The 23,863-nt window shown below is 43.4% G+C and overlaps 1 protein-coding gene across 3 annotated transcripts in view; it reads right to left on the bottom strand.

Moving 5' to 3' along the window:
• KIFAP3 (kinesin associated protein 3) overlaps positions 1-23,863 on the bottom strand; it is an 811,853-nt gene that overhangs the window by 61,820 nt on the left and 726,170 nt on the right. For 2 of the 3 annotated variants that reach the window (XM_077276224.1, XM_077276226.1), the window contains 3 exons: positions 17,587-17,672; positions 17,237-17,426; positions 652-751 (listed from right to left, as the gene is read on the bottom strand). In XM_077276224.1, coding sequence (XP_077132339.1) covers positions 652-751; positions 17,237-17,426; positions 17,587-17,672 — 376 coding nt within the window. The remainder of the gene's footprint in view (positions 1-651; positions 752-17,236; positions 17,427-17,586; positions 17,673-23,863) is intronic. The other variant, XM_077276225.1, reaches the window with a different exon arrangement.

The following is a 23,863-nucleotide window of genomic DNA, read 5'->3' as shown; positions in this document are numbered from 1 at the left end:
TCTATATGCAAATACAGTGATGGCAGGGTACTCTCCAGAACAAAGCACTGATCGATGATTGTATTACAGCAGATCCTGTCCTGAGCTTTATAGTTCTACTACTTCTACAGCTCACTAGATCTGTCAATCAAGGAGGAGAGCCAGCCCTGCCAGAAATCAGGAAGTGAGGAGACTGCAGAGTTGTGAGCACCTCAACAGGCAAGTTGAGAATAACCCTTTAACTGCATACTAAGGAGATATTCCATAAATATTTGATTGTGTTGGTTTGACCATTGGTACCTGATGACAATGAATTTAAGCGCTTTGCATCATAAAAAGTTTGTTTCAGATATATATATTAAACCTACAATGTAAATAATAAAGGCAATGTGCAATATCTATATTTATGGAATGTATTTTGAGTAAACATTCTCTATAGTCCATAACACGCCACAATAAATGAAAAAACATACCGTGAATTTTATTATTGAACACTGAACCCACTAACAAATCATATATGTATATGTAGTGAAGATGTAGTGGCTTACGAGAGGCAACATGTTTAGATTGTAGCATTTTTTGATGTTCCAAAACGGTAAAAGACTTAATTCTAGAGTTCAGTGAGAAAACCTTACAAAATACAAAAAAAAAGAAGAAAAATATAGATATTACCCTGCGCTGAAAGAATGTTGTCCAATAAGATCTCCATTCTGAAGATGATAGTCATTGAAGAAGTCTGGACTCACAGCACCTTCAGATGGCATCAATCCTTCTAGGTAAATGGCACAAATCAGAATTTGTTCTAGAAATGTTTCTACATTTTATATTTCATCATTATTTACTGTACTTGGTGCAGAGAATCCACATACCCACACACCCATTTTAAGAAATATTCTCTAAAAATAAAGTACCGTACATACTCTAGTATAAGCTGAGATTTTCAGCCCATTTTTTTTGGCTGAAAGTGCCCCTCTCGGCTTATACTCGAGTCATTGACCCAGGAAGTCAGCGGGGAGTGGGAGGAGTGGCGGTTGTCGTAACATACTCACCTCCCGGCGCGGTCTCTGCTAGTCACTGCTTTGCAGATGGTCTCTGGCGCCTGCAGCTCTTCCTGTGTTCAGCGGTCACATGGTAAAGCTCATTAAAGTAATGAATATGAATGCGCCTCCACTCCCAGAGGCATGGAGGAGCGCATATTCATTACCTTAATGAGTGGTACCATGTGACCATTGAACAGAGGAACAAGCTGCCAGTGCACGCCGGAGACCATCGGAGAAGCAGGGATGTGCAGACCGTGCCAGGAGGGTGAGTATAACGGGGGAGGGTGAGCCATGTGATATTCACCTGTTCCCGTTCCACCGCCTGGCTCTGTCTTCCGCGTCCTCTGGCTGTAACGTTCAGGCAGAGGGCGCGATGACTTGGTTAGTGCGCGCCCTCTGCCTGAACAGTCACTGCAGAAACCCGGAAGACCTAGCGGCGCGTGGCAGTGGAACGGGGACAGGTGAATATCGCAAGTGCCGGGGGCCTGAGCCAGCGGCGTCTCCTGCACCTGGCGACAAGAGGTGAGTATGTCATTTTTTTAAAATCACAGCAGCAGCATATGGGGCACATTATTCTATGGAGCATCTTATGGGGCCTTCAACCTTTATAGAGCAGCATATGCGGCATATTATTCTATGGAGCATCTTATCGGGCCATTATTAACATTTGTGCAGCATTATATGGGGCATATATTGTATGGAGCATCTTACAGGGCCATCATTAACCTTTTATGCAGCATTATATGGGGCATATTTTAATATGGAACATCTTATGGGGCCATCATTAACCTTTGTGCAGCATTATATGGGGAAAATGTTTTGGCATGGAGCATCTTATGGGGCCCATCATGAACTTTATGGAGCATTATATGGGGCGTATTTTGTATGCAGCCCATCATGAACTGTATGGAGCATTATATGGGGCTCCTGGTTCAATATGGATATTCAATAACACAACCTACTGATGTCTCAATTAATTTTACTTTTATTGGTATCTATTTTTATTTTTGAACTTTACCAGTAGCTGCTGCATTTTCCACCTTAGACTTATACTCGAGTCATTAAGCTTTCCCAGTTTTTTGTGGCAAAATTAGGGGTCTCGGCTTATACTCGGGTGGGCTTATACTCGAGTATATACGGTATATAATTAAAAACTAACTACATTTTCAATATTTGTTTACTAACTCTATTTAGCATTACAAGTTTTGGCTTCAGTTCTGTAAAAAACGTGCATCTAAGTGACCTCCAAACAACTGCTGCTGATTGACCTCCAAACCACTGCTGCTGTGTCAGCTCTTGAAACTCACACAACTATGCTAGTAGAGTTTCTGCTGATGGTACAGTGCAGGAAACACAATGTAGTGGTGCTTATCCAGGAAACACTGTCCAATCCTAAGCGCTGAGAGGAAGAAGTCTGCACCGAATACCTTAGAGTGGAATGAGCGCAGTCCTAGGTGCCTCTCCCTCCACTGACAAGAGTTCATAGTCCCAACGAATAGTAATGGAGTGCGGTTGTCATACCAATACAGAAAAGCCAGAAAAGCTGACTAAGTAGCAAGCAGTGGCTTGGAGATCACTTAGAAGTTATTTTTTTCCAGCACTGAAGCCAAATATCTTAATAAACTGATTTGCAAAATAAATAACTTTTAATGCTGAATAGTATTATAAAAAAAAATTGAAGATCAAGTTATGAAATACTATTGTTATATTCAAAGTATTCAACAAACTTCAATTTCTCTCTGATTTAATGTTAAAGTACAATGTGTACGTTTTGCTTGATAAATTCGGTTTTGTGAAAAAACAAAATTCATTGAAAATCTGCATAAACATAGTGATTTTAAAATTTACATTTCTTTGCTTAAGGGAGAGATAACTATTCCATAAAATGTGTGAACATTTTCAATTTCTAGATCTACTTTTTGCTAGCTTATTTTATAAAGAGCATTTCATGTTTTTGGACATTAGGAGACTTTTATGTTTAGCTGGTCCCTAAAAGTAAGTTGTTGAGGTGGTTAGAGGGGGTAAAAAGTCAAACTTCAGTTCTTAAATTATTGAAATGAAATTGGGAAGATTGTAGAAGGCTCACAGGAATTAAAGCAGAGAGAAGGCAAAACTTAACCAAATCATTTTTTGCAGATATTCATGGTAATACAGTACATTTTGTTCTGTAACATTGCAGGTGTTAAGAACAGAGAAATTACTCAACATTTTCTACTTTTTTTTTTTTTGCAGTTTCTAAATAATATTAATAAAGTAGCAATACCCCATATGTATCATGAAACTGCTGTTTGGGTATGAGGCAAAGCTCACAAGGTAAAGAAAGGAATTTGACTTCAGATTTTGTGGGACTAGTACCCAAAAGCTGCTTTGTATTTGCAGAATCCTTGAAGCATCAGTAATCCTTAAAAGTGACCCTATATTGAAGACTACACCGAACTAGGAATATAGGGGATTAGTGAGAATTTTTACCCCACAGGTGCTTCATATAAATAATATGTTTTCTAGAAATAACGCACAACTAATACTAAGTGAAAATTGCAATTTCCACCCTGTGGTAGAGCGGCTCACTCGGCTGGACACAGAGGTATAAACAGAACACTGTATCTTTAAGAAAGTGCTTGGTTTATTGAAGGCAGCCTAAACCAAGCTGGGAAAATAAACACGGCCCTCTGGGACCAAACAGCAAAACAAAACAAAAAGAAAACACAGTCCTTTTCCTAGTGGGGTTCAGCCAGCTCACAGGTACAATGTCCTCGGCACAGGTCCTTAACATATCACACGGGCTCAAACACTTTCCGGGATTGTTTCCTCTCCAGGTACACTGCACACTGAAACCTTATGAAAGTAAGTAATTTAAGCCCCAGACCATGCGACTGATTAATTGATTGTGACATCACCAAGGTCTCTGTAGGTGGAGATAAGGTGGATATTCTCCCACCCGCTCTATGAATGTCCACATAAAAACCAGCACACAATATAACTGAGCTTAACCCTAGCAACACTTGCTGTGCTGGAGGAAAAACTCTGGGTTTTATATAACTGACGCCATTCGGCGTAGTATAACATATCCCCCCCTCCATTACTTCACCAGTGATTTTGTCACAACCCATATAACATTTACAGTGCCTGGCGAAAGTATTCGGCTGTCATGTCGGACGCTGTTCACACTAGGGCGTCCGACAGACAGCAGTAATTCCTTATTCGTCCACTATATGCTCAGTGGTGCCGGTTAGATTAGATCCAGATTATCCGGGGTTAATCCGGCTGGTACTCGGGTTGAAGGCTGAGTCACGCCCACTGCCTTTAAATAGTTTTGCTGGGCTTTGCCGATTATAGCTTGTGTCTTGTGCCTGGTGATCTCGGTTCGGAGTGGTGGTCTTGGAGAGGAAATATTGTATCTGGTGGTGCATTATCCTTTGTCATATTTCTCCTTCCTATATTTGTGTCTTGGTTTGCCCTGTGCACATTATAGTGTATTCCTTAGTGTGTATGCGGCGTGTTGCGTTTTTAGTTTTCCCTGTCTGTGCTTTCTGTAGGGGTTGGTGTGAGGTCTTATCACTGGGTGGTGGGTGGAGGTTTCAGCTTAGTTCTGAAGCAGGAATCAGGGAGAGGCCTGGCAGCCCAGACATGCACACCATCAGTGTAAACTCTGGGAGGACAGACAGGGTTTCCCTAGCCTGAGGGATATTGCAGGGGCCCAGGTAATCAGTTGTAGTCTACCCAGTATTATCGTGACATTATAATCGGCCATATTTTTGTATTCCATGGATCCCATGATTTCCATAACCCGCCAGTTGGAGGCGCTGTCCCTGCAGGTCACTGAGCTGAAGGGGGCAGTTCAGCAACAGGGTCTAGTAGTATCTAATGTGCAAGCTGAATCTGCAGGCAGAGTTGTTGAGCCAAAGTTTGCTTTGCCTGAAAGGTTTGCTGGGAAACGCAGTAAATTTGTTACTTTTCATGAATCTTGTAAACTATATTTTCATATGCGCCCAATCTCCTCAGGTAATGAGGCTCAGCGTGTGGGTCTGGTGTTGTCATTACTGAACGGGGATCCTCAAGCATGGGTGTTTTCTTTACCATCTGATTCTGTTGCTTATAACTCAGTGGAGAGTTTTTTTTCTGCTCTTGGACTCATTTATGAGGATCCTGACAGAATGGGTCTAGCAGAATTTAAAATTCACGCTATTTGCCAGGGGGAGCTTATGGCGGAGGATTACTGTTCTGAATTTCACCGCTGGGCAGTAGACACACAGTGGAATGATCCTGCGCTGCGGAGTCAGTTTGTTCATGGGGTTTCAGGAAGGGTTAAAAAAGCCCTTCTGATGTATGAGACTCCTGCTTCTCTAGAATCCACTATGAGTCTTGTTATCCGTATTGATCGCCGTCTGCGTCAGGGGGTGCAAGAGACGCCGCCTATCAGAGAGAGCGTAGGTACACTTGAGGTTGCTGCAAGTGAGCCCACGGAGCCTATGCAAATCGCAGGGGTGTCACATGTGAAGCATCATGCCCCTTTGCTCAGGAAGCAGAGAGCCTGTTTTTACTGTGGTAAAACTGGTCATTATGTTAATATTTGTCCTCTGCTATCTAAGAAAAGCGCAACGGCGGAAAAACTACTAAGCTCAGAGGGTGTGGAGGAGGCCGATCTGAGCTTATGCATATCCTCCATAGTGGTTTCTCAATGAATGCTCCCTGCCAAGGTTGTGGTCGCTGGCAGAGAGCTGCCTATTACTGTGTTTGTGGATAGTGGTTCTGCCACTAACCTCATTGATGAGGAGTTTGCGCGCACAGCCGGTTTCAGGAGCGATAAACTGCCTCATCCTATCCCGGTGGTCACCATCAATGCAGCTCCTCTCCCACAGGGGGAGATTACTGAGTTTGTGGCTGAAGTTAAACTCCACATTGGGGTCCTACATGCGGAGCAAGTTACATGTAAGGTGCTCAGTAATCTTCCTGCTCAAATGGTTCTTGGTTTTCCATGGTTGGCTGTGCACAACCCGGTGATTGACTGGAAAACTCAGGACATCATCCAATGGAGCGGATTCTGCCAGGAGAATTGCCTGGCCACGTGTGTGTCCGCTGTGACTCCTAGTATTCCTGAGTCTCTGCTGGATTTCGCAGATGTGTTTTCTGAGAAGGGTTGTTCAGAATTGCCACCACATTGTCCCTATGACTGCGCTATTAGGTTAAAACCAGGGGCCAAATTGCCGAAAGCTAGGAAGTTTAACATCTCTGGTCCTGAGAGGCAAGCCTTAAAAGACTACATCGCTGAGAGTCTGAGCAAAGGGCACATCAAGCCTTCGTCCTCGCCTGTGGCAGCAGGGTTTTTCTTCGTTAAGAAGAAAGATGGCGGATTACGCCCGTGTCTGGACTTCAGGTAGTTAAACCAGATTACGGTTCGTGACCCATACCCTATGCCGCTGATACCTGATCTGTTCAATCAGGTGGCTGGTGCTAGGTGGTTCTCTAAGCTTGACCTCAGGGGGGCGTACAACCTCATAAGAGTCCATCAAGGGGATGAGTGGAAAACGGCTTTTAATACTCCTGAGGGTCATTTTGAAAATCTGGTGATGCCATTTGGTCTGACAAACGCGCCTGCTGTTTTTCAGCATTTCATAAACGATGTGTTCTCTCATGTCATGGGAAAATTCGTTATTGTGTACCTTGATGACATTCTCATCTATTCATGTGACCGTGATACTTATTTAGAGCATGTTAGGCAGGTGATACAGCTGCTCAGAGAGAATAAGCTCTATGCTAAACTGGAGAAATGTGTATTTTCGGTTCAGGAGTTGCCTTTCTTGGGTTATATGGTGTCCGCTTCAGGGTTCAAAATGGACGCCGCTAAGGTGCAAGCGGTGCTGCATTGGGAACGGCCTGATAACCTAAAAGCGCTCCAGCGGTTCCTGGGGTTTTCTAACTATTATAGAAAGTTTATTAAAAAAATTTCTATCATTGCTAAACTGCTCACTGACATGACAAAAAAAGGTACTGATTTCTCCGCCTGGTCTGAGGCTGCTGTGCGCGCATTCGAGTTTCTGAAAAACAGTTTTGCTTCAGCTCCCATTCTGGTGCAACCGGATGTATCGAAACCATTTACTGTGGAAGTCTATGCATCTGAGGTTGGAGTGGGGGCGGTGCTGACTCAAGGCTCATCCTTGGGCGACTTGCGTCCATGTGCCTATTTCTTCAAGAAACTGTCGCCCGCCGAACGTAACTACGATATAGGCAACAGGGAGTTGTTGGCTATCAAGTTGGCTTTTGAGGAATGGCGACACTTTTTGGAGGGGTCGGTTCATTAGGTTACTGTTATTACCGACCATAAGAATCTGCTGTATTTTGAGTCAGCCAAGCGTCTGTCCCGCAGGCAGGCTCGCTGGGCAGTGTTTTTCACGCGGTTCAACTTTTTGTCACTTACCAACCTGGGTCTAAAAACACTAAGGCGGATGCTTTGTTCAGGTGTTTTCTGGGGGGAGAACCTCGGGAAGAACCGGTATTCATCCTCCAAAAGGGTGTAGTGGTCTCGGCACTCACAACCGAGGTTGAGGCTGAGTTTGCCGAGGCTCAGGAGGAGGTACCACCTGATCTTCCCATTAACAAATCCTTTGTACCGCTCCATCTTCGCCTAAAGGTGTTGGCAGAACATCATGATGCGATCCTGGCTGGCCATCCAGGGGTTAGGGGTACCTTGGAGTTGGTGTCACGTCGGTTTTGGTGGCCCAAAATCTGACAGGACGTGGTCTCATACGTGTCAGTATGTACCACGTGCGCTAGGGCTAAGACGCCCCGCTCCCATTCTGCTGGCACACTACTTCCTCTTGAGGTACCAGTAGGCCATGGACGGAGATCTCCATGGATTTTATCACAGACTTGCCCTCCTCAGCTGGGAACACTGTCATCTTGGTGATTGTTGATCGTTTCTCAAAAATGTCGCACTTTGTGTCTTTGCCTTCGTTGCCTAACGCTAAGACTCTGGCTCAGGTATTTGTGCAGGAGGTGGTCAGACTTCACGGGGTCCCGTCTGACATCGTGCCTGATAGGGGTACTCAGTTTGTTGCAAAAGTTTGGAAAGCTTTTTGCTCACGGCTGGGGATCAAGTTGTCGCATTCTTCGGCGTTTCATCCTCAGTCAAATGGTCAGACCGAGCATATGAACCAAAATTTGGAGCAGTACTTATGCTGTTTTGTTTCCGACAACCAGGAGGAGTGGTCGACGTTCCTTCCTTTGGCTGAGTTTGCCATAAACAATCACCGCCAGAAATCTTCTGGGGAGTCTCCGTTCTTTTGTGTTTACGGGCACCATCCTCAATTTTGTACTTTGAGTCAGGGGGGCTCTTCCGGCGTTCCGGAGGAGGACATGTTAGGAGCACATCTGTCATCCGTCTGGAGGAAAGTGAAAAAGTGCCTGTTGAGCGTGGGTGCAAGGTACAAACGTGTGGCTGACAGTAGACGTGTGCCAGGTCCGGACCTGAGTGTGGGTGACTGGGTGTGGTTGTCCACAAAAAACATAAGACTTAAAATACCATCCCTTAAATTGTGTCCTAGGTTTATTGGTCCGTTTAGGGTCGCCGCCATCATTAACCCGGTAGCCTACCGATTGGAGCTCCCTACGGTATATAAGATTCACAACGTGTTCCACAGATCGTTATTAAAAAAGGTGGTGGGTTCTTTGGACGCGGTGCCGATGCCTCCTCCAGTCTTGGTGGATGGCAATTTAGAGTTTGAAGTCTTCAAGGTGGTTGACTCTCGTGTGGTGCGCAGCACATTACAGTACTTGGTACACTGGCGTGGTTATGGGCCGGAGGATAGGTCTTGGGTACCAGCTTCGGACATACATGCAGACCGGCTGGTCAGTATGTTTCACCGCTGCCATCCGGACAAGCCGGGTCCTATAAGTCTTGAGGGCCCTGGGGTCCCTCGTAGAAGGCGGGGTACTGTCATGTCAGACGCTGTTCACACTAGGGCGTCCGACAGACAGTAGTAATTCCTCATTTGTCCACTATATGCTCAGTGGTGCCGGTTAGATTTGATCCAGATTATCCGGGGTTAATCCGTCTGGTACTCGGGTTGAAGGCTGAGTCACGCCCACTGCCTTTAAATAGTTTTGCTGGGCTTTGGGCGTCGCCGATTATAGCTTGTGTCTTGTGCCTGGTGATCTCGGTTCGGAGTGGTGGTCTTGGAGAGGAAATATCGTATCTGGTGGTGTATTATCCTTTGTCATATTTCTCCTTCCTATATTTGGGTCTCGTTTTGCCCTGTGCACATTATAGTGTATCCCTTAGTGTGTATGCGGCGTGTTGCGTTTTTAGTTTTCCCTGTCTGTGCTTTCTGTAAGGGTTGGTGTGAGGTCTTATCACTGGGTGGTGGGTGGAGGTTTCAGCTTAGTTCTGAAGCAGGAATCAGGGAGAGGCCTGGCAGCCCAGACATGCACACCATCAGTGTAAACTCTGGGAGAGGGACAGACAGGGTTTCCCTAGCCTGAGGGATATTGCAGGGGCCCGGGTAATCAGTTGTAGTCTACCCAGTATTATCGTGACATCGGCTCCCTGGAACTTTTCAACCTTTTTCCCACTTCTCATGCTTCAAACATAAAGATACCAAAAGTAAATTTTTTGTGAAGAATCAACAACAAGTGGAACACAATTGTGAAGTTGAACAAAATTTATTGGTTATTTTAATTTTTGGGGAAATTCAAAAACTGAAAAGTGGGGCGTGCAATATTATTCGGCCCCTTTACTTTCAGTGCAGCAAACTCACTCCAGAAGTTCATTGTGAATCTCTGAATGATCCAATGTTGTCCTAAATGTCTAATAATGATACATATAATCCACCTCTGTGTAATCAAGTCTCCGTATAAATGCACCTGCTCTGTGATAGTCTCAGAGTTCTGTTTGTAGCATAAAGTGCATCATGAAGACCAAGGAACACAACAGGCAGGTCCGTGATACTGTTGTGGAGAAGTTTAAAGCTGGATTTGGATACAAAATGATTTCCAAAACTTTAACCATCCCAAGGAGCACTGTGCAAGCTTTCATATTGAAATGGAAGGAGTATCATACCACTGCAAAACTACCAAGACCCAGCTGTTCCGCTAAACTTTCATCTCAAACAAGGAGAAGACTGATCAGATATGCAGCCAAGAGGCCCATGATCACTCTGGATGAACTGCAGAGATCTACAGCTGACGTGGGACAGTCTGTCCATAGGACAACAATCAGTCATACACTGCACAAATCTGGCCTTTATGGAAGAGTGGCAAGAAGAAAGCCATTTCTCAAAGATATCTATAAAAAGTGTAATTTAAAGGGAACCTGTCACCCCGTTTTTTCCGTATGAGATAAAAATACTGTTAAATAGGGCCTGAGCTGTGCATTAAAATAGTGTATTTTGTGGACCCCGATTCCCCACCTATGCTGCCGAAATACGTTACCAAAGTAGTCGTTTTCGCCTGTCAATCAGGCTGGTCTGGTCAAAAGGGCGTGGTGTCTTCCCCCAGATCTTGCTTAGTTTTCCGTTGGTGGCGTAGTGGTGTGCGCATGCCCAAGGTCACAAATCCACGTCACAGGGGAGTGAAAAGATCGCGATGTGCTGTATTTCATTGGTGATCGGTGGGCGCGGCCATCTTCCTTTGGCCGCGCGTGCGCAGAAGCGGCGCTCTGCTGGCCGTGGCTTCAGGAAAATGGCCGCGGGATGCCGCGTGTGCGCAGATGGAGATCGCGGCGGCCATTTTCCTGAAGCAGAGTTCGCATCTCATTCCTGAAGCCGCAGCCAGCAGAGCGCCGCTTCTGCGCACGCGCGGCCAAAGGAAGATGGCCGCGCCCACCGATCACCAATGAAATACAGCACATCGCAATCTTTTCACTCCCCTGTGACGTGGATTTGGGACCTTGGGCATGCGCACACCACTACACCACCAACGGAAAACTAAGCAAGATCTGGGGGAAGACACCACACCCTTTTGACCAGACCAGCCTGATTGACAGGCGAAAACGGCTACTTTGGTAACGTATTTCGGCAGCATAGGTGGGGAATCGGGGTCCACAAAATACACTATTGTCCAGCACAGCTCAGGCCCTATTCAACAGTATTTTTATCTCATACGGAAAAAACGGGGTGACAGGTTCCCTTTAAAGTTTGCAACAAGCCACCTGGGAGACACACCAAACATGTGGAAGAAGGTGCTCTGGTCAGATGAAACCAAAATCGAACTTTTTGGCAATGCCAAACGATATGTTTGGCGTAAAGGCAACACAGCTCATCACCCTGAACACACCATCCCCACTGTCAAACATGGTGGTGGCATCATCATGGTTTGGGCCTGCTTTTCTTCAGCAGGGACAGTGAAGATGGTTAAAATTGATGGGAAGATAGATGGAGCCAAATAAAGGACCACTCTTGAAGAAAACCTGTTGGAGTCTGCAAAAGACCTGAAACTGGAACGGAGATTTGTCTTCCAACAAGACAATCTCAAACATAAAGCAAAATCAACAATGGAATGGTTCACAAAAAAAAGTATCCAGGTGTTAGAATGGCCAAGTCTAAGTCCAGACCTCAATCCAATCGAGAATCTGTGGAAAGTGCTGAAAACTGGTGTTCACAAACGATCTCCATCAAACCTCACTGAGCTCGAGCTGTTTGCCATGGAAGAATGGGCAAGAATTTCAGTCTCTCGATGTACAAAACTGATTGAGACCTACCCCAAGCGACTTGCAGCTGTAATCGCAGCAAAAGGTGGTGCAACAAAGTATTAAGTTAAAGGGGCTGAATAATATTGCACGCCCCACTTTTCAGTCTTTGAATTTGCACAAAAATTTAAAATAACCAATATGTTTCATACAACTTCACAATTCTGTTTCACTTGTTGGTTCTTCACCAAAAATTTACATTTGGTATCTTTATGTTTGAAGCACGATATGTGGGAAAAGTTTGAACAGTTCCAGAGAGCCAAATACTTTCGCAAGGCACTGCAAGTATTCAATATCTTGTATCAAGTTTGTGTTGTGCCACTAGAGAAACACACCCTATCAATTAAGTGGGCACGTCAATGACATATATGTAAGTTGCTGTTTGTGCACAATGCAGGTCCCAGAAGGGAGGCAGCACATACGTGTTATACCAGTCCTCCTGAATAATGCGACGTGTAAGTGGCCAATTTGTTTACCACCCCATCATCTTCTGTACGGCACTACATATTCAGTGCTCAAACTCTCAAAACAAGTGCTTCTTATAGTCCACAAAGAAATGAGGTAAACAATTGCAGTTGTCATTACAGTGGAAATTTTGTGTTCTTCTGGATGCACAGATGACCATACCAAGAGCAACTAGCAGAATTTTTAAAGCATTTATATATTTCAAAGGACAGGAGTAAAAAGAAAGAAATCTGTAAAGAAACTCAACTTTTTATACGTGTGACTTATATGCAAGAAATTATACTTTTATGTAAATATTTGAATTGCCTCCATAACTAGCAGCAGCCTTTCCTACTATTGATCAGGGAACAGTGGGCATAAATTGATGGGAGAAATCCCAAGATGTAGAAAGCGGAACATTTCTACTTATGGAAAGTCTCAAGCCAGCGTAAGTAGACTTTTAGGCTATGCGATGTTCGTGTGGGAAATTAAATATGCAAATATCCTTTTTAGAAAGGAAGGGGACTTCAACCGTAGCCTCATCTACTGGATGTAGCAATCCTAAATATCTATATCGACTCTTTAACGAGCCTTGTGGATCCTAAGGGTACCGTCTCACAGTGGCACTTTTGTCGCTACGACGGCACGATCCGATCCATACGATATCGCTGTGTCTGACACGCAGCAGCGATCAGGGACCCTGCTGAGAATCATACGTCGTAGCAGATCGTTTGGAACTTTCTTTCGTCGCTGGATCTCCCGCTGTCATCGTTGGATCGGTGTGTGTGACACCGATCCAACGATGCTTTCGCTTGTAACCAGGGTAAACATCGGGTTACTAAGCGCAGGGCCGCGCTTAGTAACCCGATGTTTACCCTGGTTACCATCGTAAATGTAAAAAAAACCGACGTCACCGCTGTGCTCTGCTTTCACTTTACGGCCGGCAGTCAGTCAGTGCGGGAAGCAGACGGCAAGGGACCTGACGGACACCGGAATGTGAGTATGTACTGTTTGGTTTTTTTGGTAACCAGGGTAAACATCAGGTTACTAAGAGCGGCCCTGCGCTTAGTAACCCGATGTTTACCCTGGTTACCCGGGGACTTCGGCATAGTTGGTCGCTGGAGAGCTGTCTGTGTGACAGCTCTCCAGCGACCACACAACGACTTACCAATGATCACGGCCAGGTCGTATCGCTGGTCGTGACCGTTGGTAAATCGTTTTGTGAGACGGTACCCTAAGTCGAGGCTCGTTAAACAGTTGATATTGACTTCTAGTATTGCTACATCCAGTAGGTTGACCTCGAGAGAAATTACAATAGCAGAAGAATGTTAGAGACATGATTCACATAAAATATGCTTCTAGTATGCAAGCAGTCTAACCATACAGTAATGTTCAAAATAATAAGAGTGTTCAAAACATGAGTTAATCACAAAATCTTTATACTAGCTTTTATTTTGATGCATTGGGAACATTGTACATGACTTTCTAATTTAAAGCCTGAAGAGAAATGTATAGAATTTTTAACTACTTTACAGAAAAAAAAAAATATTGTGCTGTTCCAAAAAATAGCAGTGTCTGCATTTTTCTTTACAAACTCACAATATGTACTATTTTTTGAGGATTAAGTATTCCTGCGAATCGTGAACCTAATATTTAGCTGTATACCCACAGCTTTTTAGAACTGATTCACATCTATGTTGCATAGGGACAACCAACTTCTGGCACCTGTCAAATGCTATTCCAGCCCAGGATGCTTTGCCTGCATCCCACAATTTTTCGGCATTCGTTGACTTTGCCTCAGAAACGGCATTTTTGATGTCACCACACAAACATTCTATTGAATTAAGGTCCGGAGATTGGGCCGGCCACACTATAACCACAATTTTGTTGGAATATAACCAAGATTTTGCTTGTTTACTGGTATGTTAAGGATCGCTGTCTTGTTGAAACACCCATTTCAGGGGCATATCCTCTTCAGCGTAAGGCAACATGACCTCTTCCAGTATTATAATATATGCAATCTGGTCCATGATCCCTGGTATGCAGTAAATAGGTTCAGCACCATACTAAGAGAAACATGCCCATAACATGATGCTTGCACCACCATGCTTCACTGTCTTCAGAGTGTACTTTGGCATGAATACAGAGTTTGGGGATTGTCTGATGAACTGTCTGTGGCCCTTGGTCCCAAAAAGAACAATTTTACTTTCATCAGTCTACAAAATGTTTCTCCATTTACGATACGATACACTTTATTCATCCCGGGGGAAATTACGGTATTACAGCAGCAATACAAACAGCAGTACATAAAATATTAGGACACAAATCTTGCACAAGTATACCAACATTACATAACAAATAAATGTGGCCAGTACAGGTATATAAGTCACTTAATTGACATTAGTACACCTGCAATCAGTCATTGGTGTCTACCTCCCTTAAGAAATTATTATACATTCCCATAGCAGTAGGGACAAATGATTTCCTGAATTTCTCCTTCTTACACCTTCGTCGGATTAGATGGCTGCTGAATGTGCTCTTCTGCTTCAAGAACAGATCGCATAGTGGGTGTGTATTATTATTCATTATAGCCCTACACATCTTCTGAATTCTATCCTCCAATATCTCCTCAAAGGAGTCCAGATGGAGGCCAACAGCCGCTCTTGCCTTCTTGATAAGTTTGTTGGGCTTATTAGCGTCAGCTACTCACACACTACTGCCCCAGCATATGATAGCAAAAAAATGGTGCTTGCCATAACATTTCTCTATAGGCCAGTTGATGTGTTCTTTGGCAAACTGTATCTGCTTCAGTACGTTTTTTTTTGTTTTGTTTTTTTTTTAACAGTGGCATTGCGGGGACTTCTTGCTAAGAGGTTAGCTTCACACAGGCATCTTGTAACCGTCACAGTACTCACAGGCAACATGATAATGTCTTTGATCCTCCTGGAGTTGATCATTGGCTAAGCCTTTGGCTAAATTCTTCTGAACAATGTCTCGACTCATATTTCTCAAGCTTTCAAGGAGAAACGCATGTACAACATGTCCTGGCTACACCCTTAAATAAGGGCCACTTGATTCACACCTGTGTCTTCACAGAATGATTGACCTCACTAATTGAACTCCAGACTGCTATTATTTTGAATACACCCCCTTTCAATTAATTAGTCTAATACAGACTCAAAAACATGCAGATCATGAATGAGGAGTCTGTTGGCTTTCTTAGAATCTACTGCACCAACTGGTAAATTGTTTGACATGTGGTAGTATTATTTATACCAAAACCAGTGATTAATCTGGTTAGTGAATTGGACTGCTATTATTTTGAACACTACTGTATATGAACAATCTAAAACTACAGTGGATAGGTCACCAAATTTACAATACAAACTGCATTCAAGATAAAACAGAGCTCTTCATGCAAATGAGACTGCTATATTTACTTTAAATATTCATTTCAGAATGGCTGTACAATCCTGTTATAAGGATGAGAATTTTAGCTCAGAATTGAATACCTCATGTTGCGTTCCCGTGTGGTCAGTGAGCACGTCAAAACGACGCATGCGGATGCATCCACATACAACGCATGTCCCTGCGTACCCAATATTAAAGATAGGTACGCAGGATGCATGCAGAAGTAGGCAGAACTTAAGAGAAGTTAATTTGTAGGCGGAGTTTAAGGGAGGAAGTACGCAGCCCTACGCACACTACCCAAACGCAAGTGTGAAACCGGCCTAACAGATGCAGCTGGTACTGAGCAGTGCAATGTCTCTGCAGCAGGAGGGACACAGAGGAGCTGACAATCAGGATAGAAGGTCAGAGGTGGAGTTAAACTTTCAGAAAGCATTATACAGCTATTCATACAGACTTTCAAAGGAAATACAGCATCTCATCAGGTCTAAGATCTCTTTATGAATACTGTATATAATCGAGTATAAGCCGACTTGAGTATAAGCCGACCCCCCTAATTTTGCCACAAAAAACTGGGAAAACTTAATGACTCAAGTATAAGCCTAGGGTGGAAAATGCAGCAGCTACCAGTAAATTTCAGAAATTACAATAGGTACCAATAAAAGTAAAATTAATTGAAATATCAGTAGGTTGTGTTTTTGAATATCCATATTGAATCAGGAGCCCTATATATTGCTCCATACAGTTCATGATGGGCCCCATAAGATGCTCCATACAGTTCATGATGGGCCCCATAAGATGCTCCATATAATGCTGCACAAAGGTTAATAATGGCCCCCTAAGATGCTCCATAGACACATTTGCCCCATACAGTACTGCATAAAGGCTAATAAGGACCCCATAAGATGCTCCATAGAGACATTTGCCCAATATAATGCTGCACAAATGTTGATTATGGCCCCATAAGATGCTCCATAGAGATATTTGCCCCATATAGTGCTGCACAAACGTTGATTATGGCCCCATAAGATGCTCCATAGAGATATTTGCCCCATATGCTGTTGCTGCGATTAAAAAAAAAATAAAAAATGACATACTCGCCTCTTGTCGCTCAGGCCCCCGGCACTTGCAAAACTCACCGGTCCTCGTTCCGGCACCACTGTGTCTTCCGTGTCCTCTGCACTAAGGTTCAACCACGTCATCGCGCCCTCTGACCTGAGCAGAGGACGCAGAAGACGGAGCGGCGCCCGGAACGAGGAGAGGTGAATATCGCGCAGTGCTCCCCCTCCCCATTATACTCACCTGCTCCTGGCGCGGTCCCTGCATCTCCGGTCGCTGACAGCTTCTTCCAGCGTTAAGTGGTCACCGTTACCACTCATTACAGTAAAGAATATGTGGCTCCACCCCTATGAGAGTGGAGTTAGGTCCATATTCATTACTGTAATGAGCGGTACCATGTGACCGCTCAACGCTAGAAGAAGCTGTCAGCGTTCGGAGACCGGAGATGCAGGGACCTCGCCAGGACTCGAGTATAAGCCGAGAGGGGCACTTTCAGCCTAAAAAAAAGGGCTGAAAATCTCGGCTTATACTCGAGTATATACGGTATATGCACTGCACAATGTATTGTGATATTTGGCGACAGCTTCACTTTAGAACCAGATTTACCATTGAGATAGCATCTCACCTGCACTGTAGTACAAGTCCGGTCTTTCCAGTATATCTCCTTCATGGAGAAATGGTTCAATTGGTTCATCTCCATAAAGATATTGCTCATTTTCATCCATTTGACGGCTTTCCACCATCTCAAGCCACTGAGAGTTATGCCAACGGAATTTCTCACTCTGTATCTTTTTTGCCCATTCTTCATCATACTCCTACATGGGAAAATGATAACTGTGGAGGTTTATACCTAGGATGAACCAACTAAATCTGTATGAAGAACAATCTTGCATTACTGATTCACATTAATCTGACAACTTTTGTCAAAAAGACACATGCTTCAGTCATACAGAAAAAATATGTTGCTAAACTTACCGCTATGATATCAAGGGTGTTGTCACATACTTTTCGAATCTCTGCATTTTTATCATGCATTAGGTCTATCAGATAGGCAGGGGCCTCTGAAATGTATGCATTAAGGAAATTTAAGAAAAACTGTTATTCTACTAATATTTAGTTATTTAAAAATACAGCGCATAAAAACCTATCCTTGTCAATGAGCTGTCAGTGCCCCTGACACGCCGGCATGAAAAAGTATAAAATAACAGTTGGGAGCATCTTTTTTAGAACTCAGCCAGGTGGCATTTCTTCTAGAAACGAATTGCCAGGCTTTTCATCCTTTGCCAATTCCTGATTAGGGGTGGCATGGGAACAAAACCATCTAGTTTCTTGGATTTTAATGGAAATAAGTCTTTAGCTGTGATTGAGCTCTCTGAGCAGGGTGGTAAATGCTTTCTCTTTTCCTTGTCTTAGCTGTGAACTCATGGTACCAAATAAAACTGGGCAATATGGGAGAATGAGGACATCTGAATTACAATGAACTGCAATTAAACACAATGTTGCTTCTTTTTCTGTAACAAGTTCTTCCAAATGTGTCACTTGGACATTAACTTTTTCTGTGCTGCAATAAGACACTGGGTAGTGACAGTGTTAAAATGGAAGCAGTTTAGTGCATAGGTAACAAAACAGATCAGGGAATGTTTCTGGGGTTTTACCCTTTCACTGCAAGGAATCGGAGTGCGGGATAGAATATACTGTATTATACTCAAGTATAAGCCGACTTGAGTATAAGCTGAGGCAACTAATTTTGCCATGAAATACTGGGTAAACTTATTGACTCGAGTATAAACCAGGTATCATTGTCCCCTCATCCCTATCGTGGTATGCATGGCTCCCCCATCCCCGTCTTTGTATGCATGGCTCACCCGTCACTGCCATTGTATGCATGGCTATTTCTCCCCTATCTTTGTATGCATGATTCCTGTTAAAAAAAAAAAAATCCTATTTACCTTCCTGTGCGCCTGCGGTGGCACTGCATCTCATTTGTTCCAGCACCAGCAGCTCTGTCTGTAATGAATATGCACTCCACGCCCATGGGAGTGGAGAGACGTGCATATGCATTACCTTAATGAGCGGGGTGATGTGATTGCTCAGGACAGGAAGATCTGCTGGCGCCATAACAAAAGAGATACAGTGCCAGCGACGGTGTGCCGGTAGGTTTGTAGGATATATGCTTGAAGCTGGTGGCTGCAGCTGGCACTGTGCGCTATTACAGCAGCGGTACAGGCTTTAACCACAGACGCCGGCTCCTGCCTCTGTGACCTACTGCTCCGCCGCTCCCCCTCACCCTCTGGCTTCTGGGACAATTGACTCGTGTATAAGCAGAAGAGGGTGTTTTCAGTACTAAAAAAACGTGTTGAAAAACTCGGCTTATACTTGAGTATATACGGTAAGTAAAATGGAGACACCAGGACAGAAGAAGGGCACAAAAGAGAAAATTATAGCATTAACTCTGAAAGGACAGTAATTCTTTGTCGTTTAGCTGTACATATAAAAAAAATAGCAAACGTAAACTTTTGTGAGTCAACCATGTCGAAAAATAACAATGTCATTAACCGGTAGGGGTTCACCCATTTCATGAAATAAACAATATGATCTAAACCAATTACAGAATCAAAAGGGACAAAGATGTGAATGATTAAACAGGGATTATCCTTAGGTTGTACACAACTGCATTCTACATTGCATCTATTCCCAAAATGCTGGTCTGCACAATTTATGGGTAGCACGGTGGCTCAGTGGTTGTCTGTAAAGCACTGTGGAATACGTTGGCGCTATATAAGAAACACATAATAGATGATGACTTGACAGTGACTTTTGTACTGTGTAGTGAAAGAAGCCCATAAAGCAGTTGCCAAACACTAATTGTAACCATCCGGGATGGTATAGATTGTGATAGTGTGAATAAACAAAAAATAGGGGAATAAAGTGGGGTGAATTAAAAAATATTGTGAGGTTATTCTGGTTTGAAAAGAATGCAGAAAATGAAGAGCAACTTTACAAATAATTTTGATTGATCTCTCCTACCATTTGAGGCTATGGCCGCTATGCAGGCAGCGCAACCGCATGTTATCAGACAATCCACAAACCCTGGGTAGTCGTTATATCTAGCCTTTGCATGTTCTTAAAACAGAGCTGTGCTCAAAAGTTCACATACCCCAGCAGAATTTTTGCATTTTTGGCCTTTTTTCAGAGAATATGAATGATAATACCAAAACTTTTTCTCCGCTCATGGCTAGTGGTTGGGTGAAGCCATTTATTGTCAAACTACTGTTTTCTCTTTTTAAATCATAATGACAACCCAAAACATCCAAATGACCCTGATCAAAAGTTCACATACCCCAGTTCTTAATAATTGTGGATGAGGTTCTTTATTTTCTCAGATGGTAAAGCTGCCCATTCTTCTTGGCAAAAAGGCTCCAGTTCCTGTAAATTCCTGGGCTGTCTAGCATGAACTGCGCGCTTGAGGGGTTCCCCAGAGTGGCTCAATGATATTGAGGTCAAGAGACTGAGAAGGCCACTCCAGAACCTTCACTTTGTTCTGCTGTAGCCAATGACAGGTCGACTTGGCCTTGTGTTTTACATCGTTGTCATGTTGGAACATTCAGGTACATCCCATGCGCAGCTTCCGGGTTTATGATTGCAGATTTGCCTCCAGTATTTGCTGATAATGTGCTGCATTCATCTTTCCTTCAACTTTGACGAAGTTTCCTGTGCCTTTGTAGATCACACATCCCAAAACATCAGCGATCCACCTCTGTGCCTTACAGTAGGAATGTTCCTTTCATCATAGGCCTTGTTGACTTCTCTCCAAATGTAATGTTTATGGTTGTGGCCCAAAAGTTAAATTTTGGTCTCATCACACCAAATTACCTTGTTCGAGAAGTTTTGAGGCTTGTCTCCGTGCTGTTTTACGTATTGTAGGCAAGGTACTTTGTGGCATTTGCGCAGTAATGGCTTTCTTCTGGCGACTCGACCATGCAGCCCATTTTAATTCAAGTGCCTCCTTATTGTGCATCTTGAAACAGCCACACCACTAGTTTTCAGAGAGTCCAGTATTTCAGCTGATGTTATTTCCCGTACAATTTTCCTGGCATTTGTGAATTAACTTTTTGTTAGTCTACCTGACTGTGGTTTTGTTTTTACAGAGCACTTGATTTTCCATTTGTTAATCACAGTTTGATACTTTTTGTATCCCTTTCATGTTTTAAACAGTTCAACTACCTTTTCACATAGCTCCGTTGACAATTCTTTTGCTTCCCCATGACTCACAATCCAGAAACGTCAGTGGCTGACGAAACATGCAAGAGTCTGTCTGGATTCCTGAGGCCATGTGCACACGTTAAGTATTTTTCGCGTTTTTTCGCTATAAAAACGTGATAAAAACGCGAAAAAAACGCTTACATATGCCTCCCATTATTTTAAGTGTATTCCGCATTTTTTGTGCAAATGTAGCCTTTTTTTCCGCGAAAAAATCGCATCGCGGAAAAAAAAGCAACATGTTCATTAAAATGCGGAATTGCAGGGGATTCCGCACACCTAGCGGTCCATTGATCTGCTTACTTCCCGCACGGGGCTGTGCCCACGATGCGGGAAGTAAGCAGATTATGTGCGGTTGGTACCCAGGGTGGAGGAGAGGAGACTCTCCTCCACGCACTGGGCACCATATAAGTGGTCAAAAAATAAGAATTAAAATAAAAAATAGTCCTATACTCACCCTCGATGTCTTCCCGCCTCCACTGCATGCTGTCGCTTCGGTTCCTGTAGCTGATGTGCGGCGAAGGACCTTGCCGATGACGTCACTGTCCTGTGATTGGTCGTGAGCGGTCATGTGACCGCTCACGTGACCGTGACGTCACGGAAGGTCCTGTGCGCACAGACCAGCTATAGGAAGAGGAACGGACGCCGCTGAGGAGATGTCTGGGTGAGTATAAGCATTTTTTTTATTTTTTTTATTATTTTTAAACATTCTATCTTTTACTATAGATGCTGCATAAGCTGCATCTATAGTAAAAAGTTGGTCACACTTGTCAAACAGTATGTTTGACAAGTGTGACCAACCTGTCAGTCAGTTTTCCAAGTGATGCTACAGATCGCTTGGAAAACTTTAGCATTCTGCAAGCTAATTACGCTTGCAGAATGCTAAAAAAAACGCGAAAAAAATGGAAAAAAAACGCAAAAAAAAAAATGCGGATTTCTTGCAGAAAATTTCCGGTTTTCTTCAGGAAATTTCTGCAAGAAATCCGCAACGTGTGCACATACCCTGAAACTCACTCACGCTTTTATGCACACACACTGATTACAAGCAAACAGGTCACAGGAGAGAATGTTATCTTTAGTAGCCAGTCAACCCCATTGTGTCAACTTCTTTGCATGCTATCAGGCCAAAATCACCAGGGCATGTGAACTTTTGATCAGGGTGATTTGGATGCTTTGGTTGGCATTATGATGAAAAAAGAGAAAACATAGTAGTTTGACGATAAATGGCTTCACCCAACCACTAGCCATTAGTGGAGAAAAAGTTTTGGTGTTATCATTTATCTTCTCTGAAAAAAAATGCCAAGAAAGCAAAAATTCTGCCAGGGTATGTAAACTTTTGAGCACAAATGTAACTAGTTTTATGTAAAAGGAGGAAGGGGACAGATGGAAGACAGTATGACCACATAACGGGACCACTTGTTTTCTAGTATGAAACGGTTATTTGTAAAGTTCCTCTGTTTTCACTGAAGATGCCCTGGAGTAATAAAAATACTTGTTTTTTTGGTAAAAATATTCAGCTGTATATTTACACATGAATACACCCATAGAATGCGGGTAATGGTGGCAAAGAGTTATTCTGAACATTTCACAGCAACAGCTAAAAATAAATGAAATCCACAGTCATGAAGTTATGAGATCAACCAGATTGGAAACATTTCACACAGAAATTAGCATAGCGCCTCGCAATTTGCTGAATGTTTGGCAAACATAGGTAGTCCTTCTTAAGACAAAAGGCAGGAATACAGGCAGACTTTGTTCACTTCTCTTTGGGAAGACAAACAACTTGATTCAGAAGCGCTATGTAACGCACATGAGTAACCAGTTACCAAAGTGGCCTGTAATGTATCCTCGCTAAGGGCTCATTTATGCCATAACTTTATAGCTAAGGGCTCATGCCCACTTGCGATGAAATTGGACGAATTCAATCCAATAAAAAAATCGGATTGAATTCGGACCAATGTCAATCTATGATTGTATGCTCATCTGCGTTTTTTTTGCAGCTCAGATCAGATCACAATTGGGCTGAAAAAAAAATCGCAGCATGCTGCGAATGTAATCAGACAACGGATCGCATCCCGCAATAGAAGTCAATGGGTGCGCTAAAAAAAAAAAAATCGCACAGCACTCGCATCATGCGAGTGCTGTGTGATTTTTACGCACCAGTGTCCTTTGAAAATCTGACATATAATATGCGGCTAATGTAAAAAACACACTGACAGGTTATAAAGATATATTACATATATACATATATATAATAGGTGATATACACTCACCGGCCACTTTATTAGGTACACCTGTCCAACTTCTTGTTAACACTTAATTTCTAATCAGCCAATCACATGGCGGCAACTCAGTGCATTTAGGCATGTAGACATGGTCAAGACAATCTCCTGCAGTTCAAACCGAGCATTAGTATGGGGAAGAAAGGTGATTTGAGTGCCTTTGAACGTGGCATGGTTGTTGGTGCCAGAAGGGCTGGTCTGAGTATTTCAGAAACTGCTGATCTACTGGGATTTTCACGCACAACCATCTCTAGGGTTTACAGAGAATGGTCCGAAAAAGAAAAAAAATCCAGTGAGCGGCAGTTCTGTGGGCGGAAATGCCTTGTTGATGCCAGAGGTCAGAGGAGAATGGGCAGACTGGTTCGAGCTGATAGAAAGGCAACAGTGACTCAAATCGCCACCCGTTACAACCAAGGTAGGCCTAAGAGCATCTCTGAACGCACAGTGCGTCGAACTTTGAGGCAGATGGGCTACAGCAGCAGAAGACCACACTGGGTACCACTCCTTTCAGCTAAGAACAGGAAACTGAGGCTACAATTTGTACAAGCTCATCGAAATTGGACAGTAGAAGATTGGAAAAACGTTGCTTGGTCTGATGAGTCTCGATTTCTGCTGCGACATTCGGATGGTAGGGTCAGAATTTGGCTTAAACAACATGAAAGCATGGATCCATCCTGCCTTGTATGGAGCATCTTTGGGATGTGCAGCCG

This window comes from Ranitomeya variabilis, chromosome 8, assembly GCF_051348905.1.
Source record: "Ranitomeya variabilis isolate aRanVar5 chromosome 8, aRanVar5.hap1, whole genome shotgun sequence".
Classification (NCBI taxonomy): Eukaryota; Metazoa; Chordata; class Amphibia; order Anura; family Dendrobatidae; genus Ranitomeya; species Ranitomeya variabilis.
Note: the sequence above shows the minus strand (reverse complement) of the source record. Positions and strands in the feature narration are given on the sequence as shown.